This window comes from Ictalurus punctatus, chromosome 20, assembly GCF_001660625.3.
Source record: "Ictalurus punctatus breed USDA103 chromosome 20, Coco_2.0, whole genome shotgun sequence".
NCBI lineage: Eukaryota > Metazoa > Chordata > Actinopteri > Siluriformes > Ictaluridae > Ictalurus > Ictalurus punctatus.
Window position 1 is genome coordinate 23,165,285 of NC_030435.2, and position 12,442 is coordinate 23,177,726.

The window sequence follows — 12,442 nt, forward strand, 5'->3', positions numbered from 1 at the left end:
ACAATATATTACTGTAACTAGCAGGCAAAAGCAAGACCTCTGCTTCTTGCAAAAGGCAATTAAAAGGGAACTAACGCCGTTAATAAGCGAGAGAACGGAGGTGTAAAGGAGAGGCGAGTGCTCAGTATGAGGTTTGTAGTAAATGACTAAATCTGTTCTGCAGAACTGTTAACCAAACTTGTGATCTTGCTGCTCACAGATAACAAGTGGTGTGTGAACGTTTGCTTTATAAGCAGCTGTGAAAAAAAAAAAGTCGGCGTTCCTCTTACCTCACTGGTAATAAATACATAAAGCCAGACCAGCGTTTCACAAACACGAGCTTTTCACCGTTTCCTGCTTTAACACCAAACTTTAACATGATCGAGGTTTCTTAAGCGTGTAAACGGTGTAAATTAAAAAAAAATAAAAAAATAAAGGCGCGGGATTTCAGGAAGAACTTTTATTTATCCACAAACTTAAAAAATGTCCACAAGGACCTAAAAGTAAACATTCAAACACAAGATCTTATAAATAACTTTAAAGTCGCATAAAGTTCCGTTAATAATAATAATAATAATAATAATAATAATAATAAAAGTCGATAAACATGTTTAGTATCAATAGCTTAACTAATGCTCTTCGTAGTGTTTTTTTTTTTTATGTAAAGAATATAAATTATATCCGAGTTTCGAAATGGAAGCGTCTCTTATTTCAGGCCGTGCTGCGTTTCTCGGTGTCTCCTCAAGTCCACTTTGCGCTGGAAGCCTTTGCCGCACGAGTCGCAGCCGAACGGTTTGAAGCCGGTGTGTTTCCGGCTGTGTGTGATGAGGTTGGAGCTCTGACTGAACGCTTTCCCACACACTTGGCATTTGTGCGGCTTTTCTCCTGAAAACACCATCGATACAGATTAAACATGGGACACGTTGAAATCCGAATACACCAATACACAAATCGGATCACTATATCGTTACGTTTTATGGAATGAAACACTCCGTGTCGTGCTCTTATAGGAAAATAATCAACGCCAGGGTGGTGTGACGAAGCGTTGAAGATGAAGAGTCACTGTTACGGCCCTGAAGTTGATTATTTTCCTATAACGGCCATGTCCCGAAGTGTTTTATTCCTCTTACACTACAGCAATATGCCAAGGATTTAAAGAAAATTTTTACGCATTAAAAAAACGACGCATCAGACCTTTTTATCCATTTATAGCTACATTTAATGTTGTTAAACATTCCTGAAAACTAGTTAATAACGTTTTCCTTTTTTTTCCCTGTAAAAAAAAACAAACAAAAACTTAGATTGTCACGTTACCAAGAAGTACGGAAGCCCGACTTTTATTTCTCAAAACTGCGACTTTATATCTCTCGATTTTTTGAATTTCTCGCAATTTCGAGTTAACGTCTCACAATTCTGATATTTTTTTTCATGGACGTCTAAATTGCGAGAGAGAGAGAAAAAATCCGGAATCGCGAGACGTGAACTCGTAATTGCGAGAAATAAAAATCCGGAATCGCGAGACGTGAACTCGTAATTGCGAGAAATAAAAATCCGGAATCGCGAGACGTGAACTCGTAATTGCGAGAAATAAAAATCCGGAATCGCGAGACGTGAACTCGCAATTGCGAGAAATAAAAATCCGGAATCGCGAGACGTGAACTCGTAATCGCGAGAAATAAAAATCCGGAATCGTGAGACGTGAACTCGTAATCGCGAGAATTAAAAATCCGGAATCGTGAGACGTGAACTCGTAATCGCGAGAATTAAAAATTCGTAATTGTGAGAAATAAAAATTCGGAATTGCGAGACGTTAACTCGTAATCGCGAGAGATAAAAATTCGGAATTGCGAGAAATAAAAATCCGGAATCGCGAGACGTGAACTCGTAACTGTGAGAATTTAAGTCAAAGTTGTGCAAAAAAAAAAAAAAAATCAGAATTGTGAGATTTAAAGTTGCGATTGCGGGAAATAAAGTCCGAATTGCGAGATTGCAGTTGTGAGAAATAAAATCGCAATTCCCTTTTTACATTTTTTTTCTTCCAGAAAGAAGCATGAACTCCTCTCTCCTGGAGTATTTACAGTAACATTAAATGTAACTATAAATGGATAAAAAGTGTGATGCATCATCATTTAATAAATAACATACGGTATTAAATAGTAAATAATCGTTAGTGTTGGCAAAGTGCTGTGGTATAAGAGGAATAAAACACTTTAGGGCTGTGCTGTTTTAGGAAAATAATCAGCGGCGACACTTTTTCCCCATGAAGCGCACTCGTATGAGGAATTCATCGGCGTGAGCGTTACCCGTGTGGATGAACGTGTGTTTCTTCATGTCGGATTTCTGGTGGAATCTCTTGCCGCAGTATTGGCAGGGGTACGGCCGCGTGTCCGAGTGGATCAGCAGGTGAGTGGACAGAGTGGACGACCTCTTGAAGCTTTTCCCGCAGATTTTGCAGCTGAAAATCCTCTCCTGTCGATAAACACAGATAATCCAGGTTAGTGCATGCTTTTAGATGATCTTAGCACTCCGTGGACTTGGTTAGATCATTAACCTGCTGAAATGTACGGTTTATCAACCCACTACTTTGAAGATCTGATTCATAGTGAGCGGGAAAAAAATGTAATTGATTAAAATTCACTCCAGTCGATTTGCTACATTCAGCAAAACAAGCCCCGCCTCCAGACGCCACCATAATTAGAGGAGGTTTGATTGAAGGAACATTTTACTGCAGACGTTTTGTTTGCTTCTTGAGTTTTTACAGAAAAGCACAACGTGACGTCAAACCTCCCGACCGATCGGGTTGCAGCTGGGAGGGACACGCGAGAAAATCCAACATGGTGGACAGAGTGTTGGTGATAACGTTTGTCTCATCGATGAGCGAATACATCGCACATACGCGGCTTAATGATGCGCACAATCTCGGATGTTTCAACTCCGATACTGTAACGCTGCATCGTAACCGGAGAGAATAAATCGGTTCGTTTCGGGACCGTCGTTGGCATCCGGCGTCGAGTTAATGTCCGCGTACTGTACACGCCGTCTAGTCACGCAAGATCTCATCTCCAGAGCGAAATTTCAGTCGAGCTTCTTCCTCCTCTCCATACTGCGACTAAATGTATTTAAACACACCTAGTTAGCCTGTACTAGCTAGGACTTTGTGCTAGCATTGTCATCCAGACAGCAATGTTTCTGTAAAGAAAAAGTCTAGTGTCATATCGGCTTTAACGTGATCTGTAGGCTCCACTTTGACCTGTCCAATCTGGCTACAAAACTGTCCAATGATATACCGTATATATCCAGTGACATTGTATATTATATAGTATATATTTTCCATACTTGCGAGTGGACGACTTTGTGCTGTTCCAGACTGACGGCGTGACCGAACGTTTTCCCGCACAGCTCGCATGCGAAAGGCCTCGTGCCGCTGTGCGAGCGTCGGGCGTGGACCTCTAAGCCGTGAGGCGTAGAAAACACCTGGATCGGATTTAAAACAAAATCAGATCCGGTGCTGAAACCAAAAAGACGGACAACGTGATTTGTGCTTTGAAAGACGCCGTACCTTGGTGCACTTGACGCACTTGTAAGAGCCGTTAATCTGCAGTCGCGTGCACAAGACATCAGGATGCGATTTGATCTCGGCGTTCTCGGGGACGGCCTTGAAATCGGCGTAGTATCCTCGTGTGCGGCTCTTCAGCAGATCTGTAGCCAGCGAGCTGTACGCTTCCTGAGAGAACCCTCTGAACGGGGACTGGTTGGAGAAAAAGGCCTTGGCGAGCCTGTCCGTGGAGCCGTAAACGCCGACGGATGGCGTCTCGCGTGCCACGTGACTCAGCTGAAATGGCCTAACGAGGCGTCTGAGCTCCGAGCGGGCGTGAGTCCAGGCGCAGGGCCGGAAGGTCAAGTCGAAAGGTTGGATATCATCCGGTGACGATACGGGATATTCATTCACATCTGTTCGGACGACAAATGATTATTTTGTTAATACTGTATTAATAATGTATTTGGTTCTGGCTGGGTATTTACAGATCAACGAACAACATGAATGAACACCTAAAGTGATCAATCAACACGTGTTGCATTTAATTTACTTACAGAGTTAACATCTACATCGATAATGAATAAACGAACGAATGACTCGGAGTCGGTGTACGGCGGACGCGCCGCTAAACGGATTGAAAAACTCGTTGACAGGATGAACTTTGGAGACGTTTATCGCATATTTACGGAAGGAAGGAGTCTCCAGCGTCAGCGCTTGGTAACCGTCAGATGTAAAGCTGGAACCTAAAGACTTCGGGACAGAGGAATTGACACTTTCTGCGTCATGTTTTCTCGCTATCGTGACATTATTAACTTCAAGAGAAGCTGGTGAGGGAATGACTGTTTATGGCTGCTATAATGTATTAAAGTACATTAAATGCAACTATAAACGGATAAAAAGTTCTTTAATAAATTACGAATGGCAAAAAAAGAGAAAGAAATCGACGATTTTGCTGTGGTATAAGAGGAATAAAGCGCTTTGTGCTGTTCGGGGTGCGACAGTAGGCTATCTCCACTTCATCACACCACAATATCACTGATTATTTTCCTCAAACATCATGACACAAAGTGTTTAATTCCTTACATACATGCCATTTTCCTGCACGTATACAGCGAGTCCAAAGTTGGACCCAAATTTCCCGCTGAATTCGATCTCTTCGTAATCACTATGAGCTCGCAGATTTAAACAACTGGACGATAATAAGCCAAGCCTTTAAGTGTTAACTTGAATTAGATGAAGGTTTACACTCAGCCGGTTTAGAGTGGATCTCCTCGTGTAGGACTCGACTTTGTGAACCTGGAGAAGAAGACGGCGATCTGGGTCTCCACACGGAGTCCTCGTACTCCGCCGGCGGATCACACACGCTTCCCTCACAGCTGAGCGGAGAGTGTTGAGCTTTATGTTCGGCCGTACACACCGCGCTGCCTTCGGGCGAGCATCGACCTGCACTTTTATCCACGTCCTCACAGCAGTCGGACTCGGCCTGGATCTCTGCACAAGACAAGAACTTCAAAGTATGCGCTGAAAAAATCTAATTTAAAAAAAAAAAAAAAAAAAAACCCATGAGATTGTAAGATTGAAGATGAATCTTAAGATGTCTTCAAATTTGCCATCAAATCTGCTAAGTTAGCAGATTAGCTAGATGATTTTGTAAATGAGCTTGTTAATTTATCTAGCTAGCTATTTAGCTTTGCAAGTTAGCTTGTTCAATTACCTAGCTAGCTAGGTTTTGTAAATTAGCTTGCTAACTTAGCTAGCTAGATAAGTTTAGCAAATTAGCTTGTTGATTTAGCTAGTTACGTTTTGTTTTTGTTGAGAATGTGATTAGGGTTTTTAAGCATTAGCTAACCAGCAAGTCAAATTCTAGGCTTGTCCAGGGTTGAGTTAGCATAAAATCTAACTAGCTAGTCCTGCGTTATTGTGCAGGAAGAACTCGTGGTCAGTTCTCTTCATCTTTTAAAAATGTTAACTTTTTACTTATGTTTAAATATTTTTCACTTTCACTCAAGTAGTCACCGTTCTTGGCTCCATATTTCTTTTCCACCTGTGGTTAAAGCACGGGTTCCCAACTCTGGTCCTGGACGGAGAACATCCTGTCCTGCACGTTTTAGTGCCCCCTAACCCTAACCCCTTGCCTGATTGTGGTGTAAAGACTGAAACTGTGTCGCCGAATCATTTCTACAGAACATACCCGAGTAAGTGTGTGTCAGTAGAGCGTCAAGTCGGATGTAGTCGTCCTCCAGGCTGCGAGGTTGGTGGTAGCTGTGAGCACGTTTGCTCTTCACTAAAAATGACCTCGGCATGTTCGCTCTTGTGGGTTGAGGGTCTAGGGAGATTTAAAAGAAGAAGAAAAAGACTTACAAATATAGCCGCAGTGACCCGTGGGGTCCAAGCACCTTTGTTGTTGTTGTTGTTATATTTTCTTCTTCTTCTTATTATTATTATTATAAATGATAACAGTTAGAGTTAAAGAACAGTCTACAGATATTTCATCCGCAGCGAAAACCGTAAAATCGGAGCTGAAATGTTCTCGGTATCATAACCTGTCTGAAAACTCTCCATCTCTGACGGGGTTCAGGTGAAACTTTATCACCTGCATATCAATGATGCAGACGCACAACAGACTGCTAACGAGGACGCAGGTACTCCATTACACTCTGGGTATAATGCTATCATTAATAGTTAATACTTAATTGAAGGCTAGCGTTCATAAGGAAAACTTTCATGAGCCGTACGTGAACCCGACAAACGTACACAAATCTGACGTGAAACCGCACGAAGCTGACATCAACCCACATAAGCCGTCATAAACCTGATGTAAATCAACATAAAGCTGACAACATACATAAACCTGACATAAATCTGGCGTAAACCTTCCAAAACCTGATTGGCTGAAACAACCAAATGAATCAATTGCTACTTTTTTTCCTTCTTCTTCTTTTTTTTTTTTATTTTTTATGAAATCTTAATGCGACGAACTGACGACGAAATGTGCCGTGTCAGCAAAAAAACTCCTTTCAAGCTGTAATCAGTTTTAAAGCCTTGCATACACAAACGTTCGAACGATGACGTATAATCAAACTGAAAATAAATGAAATATGGAATATAAAATCGCACACATAATACACGAAATAAATTAAATTGACAGCAAATCAAACGTAATTAAAAAATTCGGTTTTTTAAAAAAAATTTTTTACACTTAAAGCAGTTCCTGGCTGCAAAAACGTCTAAGAGCCTCGTACAGACCCAGATTTTTTAAATACGCATCGGCTACGTCACATCGTGTCTTTGTCATGTATTATTTACAGACCTGCACATATCACGCCACACACACACACACACACACACACACACACACACACACACCTCTACCATTTAAAGTTTTTATTAATATCTCGTTCAGAATAAACAGACGGCACTTTATCGTACGCCTCACGTGGTGTGTTTGGGCAAATTGGCCTCCATAAAATCATTGCTCGTTTCCCCCCCGAGCTCAAGGTCTAACAGGAAGATAGAAAGGATTTCAATAAATGTGAGAAAAAAGTTTGGTGTAGCAGCTGGAATGGGGGAAATTGTACACACACACACACACACACACACCACTTGTGAAAATTAATGAATTGCATGTAGGGGGAAGGGGGGGGGGTGTGCATTAAAAAAAAAAAAACACCCCTGCTGAAAGAAACAACAGACACTATCACAGACGTTCTAATGGTTTCCACTACAAACACCATTACAAACCGTCAGCTAACCGTTAAAAACATTACCATTACCAATTACCAGGGTATCCACTAGACGTAACATGCCACCAATACAAGACAACAGATTACCAGTAGACACCCACAGGGACCATTACAGTTTCCATTCAAACCAATACAATGCTTATTATAACCATTAAAAGCATTACAGTTCTGTGAGGGTTGCCATTGTTTTGGGGGTTTTTTTTTTAAGCAGGGACATGCTCTAGGTGTGACAAATTTAACGTGAATGGAAATGAATCATGTGAAATTGTTTTTAGAAACACACGTTTGACGTGTCGATAAAATAAAAAGTGAAAATGAAAGCAGGGGGGAGACAGTGTGTGGAAAGGATTCGTGTGAAAATAAAAACCCACGCAAAAATGAACGTGGAAAAAATGATTGTGAAACAAAATCCTGTGAAAGTTAAAATATATATATATATATATATATATATTGTATCGCGACAAATAAACACGTGAAGATGTTGAAAGGAATTGTGTGAAGAAGAAAAAAAACTCCTACATGTGTGAAAAATGTCTGAAACATAGCACAAAATTCACACGTGGAAGTTTTCTATAAGCGAATTTAACCCACGTCAATAGGAACACCTGTACGCTTGATCGTCCGTGCAATCAGCCAATCACGTAGCAGCACGAAATCACGCCGATCCAGGTCAAGACTTTCAGTTAAAGTTCATCAAACTTCTCCTCTGGTGTTCCCGCACAACTTTCTTTCACCCAGAATGCTGCGAAAAACAAAAAAAAACGTCCGGTTCTGTGACGAGACCACTCGAAGGACATGTCCGACCGCTCTTTACAAACGTGCTGTGCCGGAAAGCATCTCAGAACGCCTCGAACCCCGATGTGGACGAGCTACGACAGCGGAAGACCACATCGGGTTCCGCTCCTGTCGGTCTGAGCAGTGACCTGAGGCTACGGTGGACGCGGGATCGGGATCGCAAACAAACCGGACAGAGGAAGACTCGATCTTCAGCTGGATGCCGTAAAAATTTCAACGTTCCTCTGAAAAAAAACAACAACTTTGTGTTCTGTGCTTAACTGCTTCTATATCCAACATCATAACCATCTACTAGCTATGTGCACTGAAGCACAGTTACTTCCTGCATTCGTCTTCGTTTTATATATATATATAATGTTTAGAAATGGTAAAACCTATAGATTATAAATAAAGAACTCATAGTTAACTGCAACTAAACAATGGAATTAAAACCTGCACTGTTAATGACGTCTTACGTGTTTCTGCTCATTCATTACCAAAACTCTGCAAAATGCAACAGATTATGAGATAATTCAACGCTGAAAGATTCATTCGACACTTTTAGGAGTTGATTCTACACTTTTCATTCCTAATTCTTAATTCTTAATTCTACTCTTATTGCATTTTGCTGTATAGAACATATCACCTGCTCTTAACACCGATCATCATCCTTATTTTCGGTCATTCATAACCTTTACATCGTCCTGCATCATGACAAATCCATTAATCAATAAAACAAAAGCCAGGATTCGTCCACATGTTTACATGCACGCGCGACAGATGTTGATAAGTCAGCATTTAGGAACTTAGGAACATCTGGAGCGTATGTAGAAAATGTGTCTAAAACACTAAAAGTGTGTAAATGTGTGTGTGTGTAAGTGTGTGTGTGTGTGTGTGTGTGTACGCTCCCACCTGTTGCCTCTGCGCGCGCGGTGTCCTGGTCTGTACGTGTTGCTGCTGCTGCGCGCGCTTTAAATACCGCGGCTGAACTTCCTGGAGGAGGTTTAAAAGGCCCAAAGCTGCAGATCTGCAGGTACACACACACACACACACACGCACACACGCACACACACAGTCACGCGTGGACCGCTGGGTGAGGATCTGGATGCTATAAACTGCACGCGCTGTCCCGTTATAGATGTATATGATTATATGGAGACGCCTCGCGCTATAATCATCCTGAATCACATCAAGATTTTTTTTTTTTTTTTTTTTAAAGGTTCTGCACAGGAAGATTTTATTTATTTATTTATTTATTTATTTATTTATTTATTTATTTATTTCATATTTGGCCCCTCGTAGGATTACATGCAATTATTCTGGCAGGATTAAAAATAAATAAATAAATAAATAAATAAATAAATAAATAAATAAATAAATAAAAGACACACCGGAAATGAGTCCTTGGGTTCTGCAGCCTACAGTCTGGGGCCTCAGGGATTATTTTTAATATCTGTACACTTTCAGGAAACAAGGTTCCATCTAGCACCATGAGGGTTTGACTCTTTTTGGGAGAGCCGGTGAAGGTTCTAAGGGACATCCTAAGGGAACCCTTAATGGTTCTGCATGGAGCACAGCAAAATAAGTTTTTTTAAAAATTTTATTATTATTATTATTGTTGTTATTATTATTATTATTATTATTTTAAAAGAAATGGTTCCACATAGAACATTCATATCTTGGGAGAAGAAAAAAAAATATACAGGGTTCCATCTAGTGTCCAACATAACATCTCTACAAGCCCTTCTTTAGAAAAGGTTCCACACAGAACACTCTGTAGAAGCTTTGTGCCATTATAGGTTCCATCTAGTGGTCTGAATGGTTCTTGTCTTCTGGTTTGTCCCTTTTGCGAAAGCCGATAAAAGGTTCCATATAAAATAAGGTTTCTTCTGGCACCCTATGGGAAACATTAATAATAAAATGAATCATTTTATTAATAATAAAAATAGCACTTCCCTTTTGCAGTGTATACTCTTTAGACACTAATGGTTCCAGAAAGAACACTGGGTAATCTGTACTAAGATGAAGGTTCCATAATGGTTCTATACACAAAACTCTTTAAAAGAGTGTAGCATTTGGAAAACAATCCACGCTCCTATAATGTACATACAGTAGGACATGTTTGGAAAGCTAGAACCGTTGCAGGTTTTGCCTCTGCCGTGTATTCTGTAATACAGGCATTATATAAAAGAAAGGTTCCACCTATAGTCCACTAGATAGTTTGTGGGTTTGTCCTTTGCACTGGCAGCCGGTCGTTGATTATTTTCCTGGAACAGCATGCAGTAGTGGCAGTGTTGGTAATTGTGGTTAAGACTCTGGACGCTGTGTTCCGGACTAGCTGGAGAGTATTCGGGTTGTTGAGGTGCTAGCTCAAGACGGCTACAAAGACAAACTGGTATCAGCGGCGAGGTTTCTGCATCTGAAAGCAGGATTTAAACGAACGACGGCAAGACACCCGGACACAAACGGTCGATTCGTCTAGGTTTATTAGGAGAAACTACAAGACAAAAGACCGATTGCACGATCTCTATGAACACCACACGCTATGAGACGCCAAGCGAGCTACGTAGCTAGCGCCGTCCACTCTCAGGTGTCATTACGTGAGGATGTGGACGGACGCCGAGGAGACCGGGGTCACCGCTTCCGCGCGCCAGGAAACAAATTTCAATCTATAGGCGAAGAAACAAACGAACAAACAAACACGCCGGATGACCTGGAGCCGTTTTGTTTAAGTTTTGCCCTGCGTCTCTCGCTATTGTCTCACGCAAACAAAGGTTCCATCCAGCACCGTGAGGGAACCCGTCCGTCCTAGAGTCCTACAATACAGGGTTTCCTTTCTAAAAGAATCAGCGTAGAACACCTTTAGAAAACAATGGTTTGAATAAAACAAGGTTGCATCCAGCACCCATACAGGAACCCTGAATAGTTCTACACAGAGCTCTACAAGACGGTGTCCCTTTTTTAAAGAAACGGTCCCACGTAGAACACTTTGGGAAAACTAGAACCGTTTATAGTTCTATGGGAACCACCGGCATCTCTACAAGCACGTCAGAAACGGTTCCACGTACGGTACGACCCCTACAACTCAGGGAACACTAGGGAATGTCTGATCTTTCTTATATTAAGGAGACGTTTATTTAACCTTTACGGAAGGAGTCTCCAGTGTCAGAGGTAAACCTGGGACAAAGTTTTCCCGAAATCTTTCTCTGCAATACGACAACCTGCGGTTGGGAACGACCGTTTATAGCTGCTGTTACGCAAGTGAGAACAGGAACTAATTTGTTTTGCGAGTGTTCCACAACATTAAATGTAGCTGTAAATGAAAAATTGCAATCATAGGCAAATTCCTGTGGTGTAAGAGGAATCAAAAAATAAATAAATAGAGGACAGTAAGGGATGTGCTGTTATAGAAAAATCATCAACTTTGGGTAACGGTGCTTCATCACACCACCTCATTGTGGATTATTTTCTTACAGAGTACGCCGTTCAGCCAGAATTAGAAAAAAGTAAAAGTTCATTTCTAACATAAAGAGCATCAAAAGCTCTCAAGACGCATTATTTCTTTATCAAACGTCAAATATGCCCGTTACGCGAAAAGTCTCTCCCGGATTGCGCGATTTTGCGATCGCAAAGTCCGCAACGTCCGGAGGAGCTTGCGATTTTTCAAAATCGGCGTCGATTTTCTGCCGATCCCGGCCGGGGCGCGTCACGTGACGTCATCACGACGCGCGTCCGGACGAAGCCGTCTTCGATTCACGTGCGTCGAACACGAGTGCGACTGAAAGGTTTCGTTTACCAACAAGCATCGCCGCGAAAGAGCGCGCAGGGCTGTTACGCGCGATCGCGATTTCGCCGAGTCGGGTCGTTTTCCGCAACAGAAAAAGCACCAGAAAACTCGCCAAATCGTATCGCAAAATTCTTAACGGGGGGAAAAAAAAAGCTGAAAATTTTTTTTTAAATGTATAAAAATCTTTGACTGTTGTCAAAGTCTGTTGTTTGTTGTTTGAGTCTTTTCTTTAATTAAAAAAAAAAAAAAATACCCATGCACACTGGATATGGTTTGTTATTCTTTTCTTTTCATAACCCATCCTGACTGACGCTGATGAGCATTTCTCATCAGTTGGAAAAAAAAAAATTTTTGAATGAAACCTCATCCTTCATCTAATCTCTGCGTTAATGTCCGGCGTAATGTGCGCGAGCTGTACAGTGTGCGCGGTATCTAAGATGCACAGTGCAGAGAATGTAAATGTGACGATCAAACGCCCTCACATCAGTCAGAACAGGAAACCAAAGCTGTCAGTGAACAGACGCTATCACTGCAGCGAGAGGTCAGGGCCTCACTCTGAGCTTATAAACCATCTCTCTCTCTCTCTCTCTCTCTCTCTCTCTCCCACACACACACACACAC

General features: G+C 41.5%; 1 protein-coding gene across 4 annotated transcripts; it reads right to left on the reverse strand.

The window, feature by feature from the left end:
* Nucleotides 1–407: 407 nt before the first annotated feature.
* gfi1aa (growth factor independent 1A transcription repressor a) lies at nt 408–9,181 on the reverse strand. 4 transcript variants are annotated; one of them, XM_017496132.3, is made up of 7 exons: nt 8,947–9,181; nt 5,709–5,843; nt 4,763–5,008; nt 3,539–3,930; nt 3,316–3,453; nt 2,283–2,448; nt 408–864 (listed from the first exon to the last, which is right to left on the reverse strand). In XM_017496132.3, exons 2-7 carry the CDS (start codon nt 5,818–5,820, stop codon nt 686–688), a joined length of 1,233 nt encoding a protein of 410 aa, XP_017351621.1. In that variant the 5' UTR covers nt 5,821–5,843; nt 8,947–9,181; the 3' UTR covers nt 408–685. The 4 variants fall into 4 exon arrangements, with proteins under 4 accessions (XP_017351621.1, XP_017351622.1, XP_017351623.1 ...); XM_017496133.3 differs by lacking the exon at nt 8,947–9,181 and adding an exon at nt 8,511–8,591; XM_017496134.3 differs by lacking the exon at nt 8,947–9,181 and adding an exon at nt 7,852–8,280.
* Nucleotides 9,182–12,442: the final 3,261 nt, after the last annotated feature.

What these genes read in the sequence shown, in the direction of transcription:
- gfi1aa (XM_017496132.3), bottom strand. Translation starts at nt 5,820, where the DNA reads ATGCCGAGGTCATTTTTAGTGAAGAGCAAACGTGCTCACAGCTACCAC. An exon ending in ACTGACACACACTTACTCGG is followed by an intron (nt 5,009 to 5,708) that starts GTATGTTCTGTA and finishes TGTCTTGTGCAG; the next exon opens with AGATCCAGGCCGAGTCCGAC. An exon ending in ACAAAGTCGTCCACTCGCAA is followed by an intron (nt 2,449 to 3,315) that starts GTATGGAAAATA and finishes GTTTATCGACAG; the next exon opens with GAGAGGATTTTCAGCTGCAA.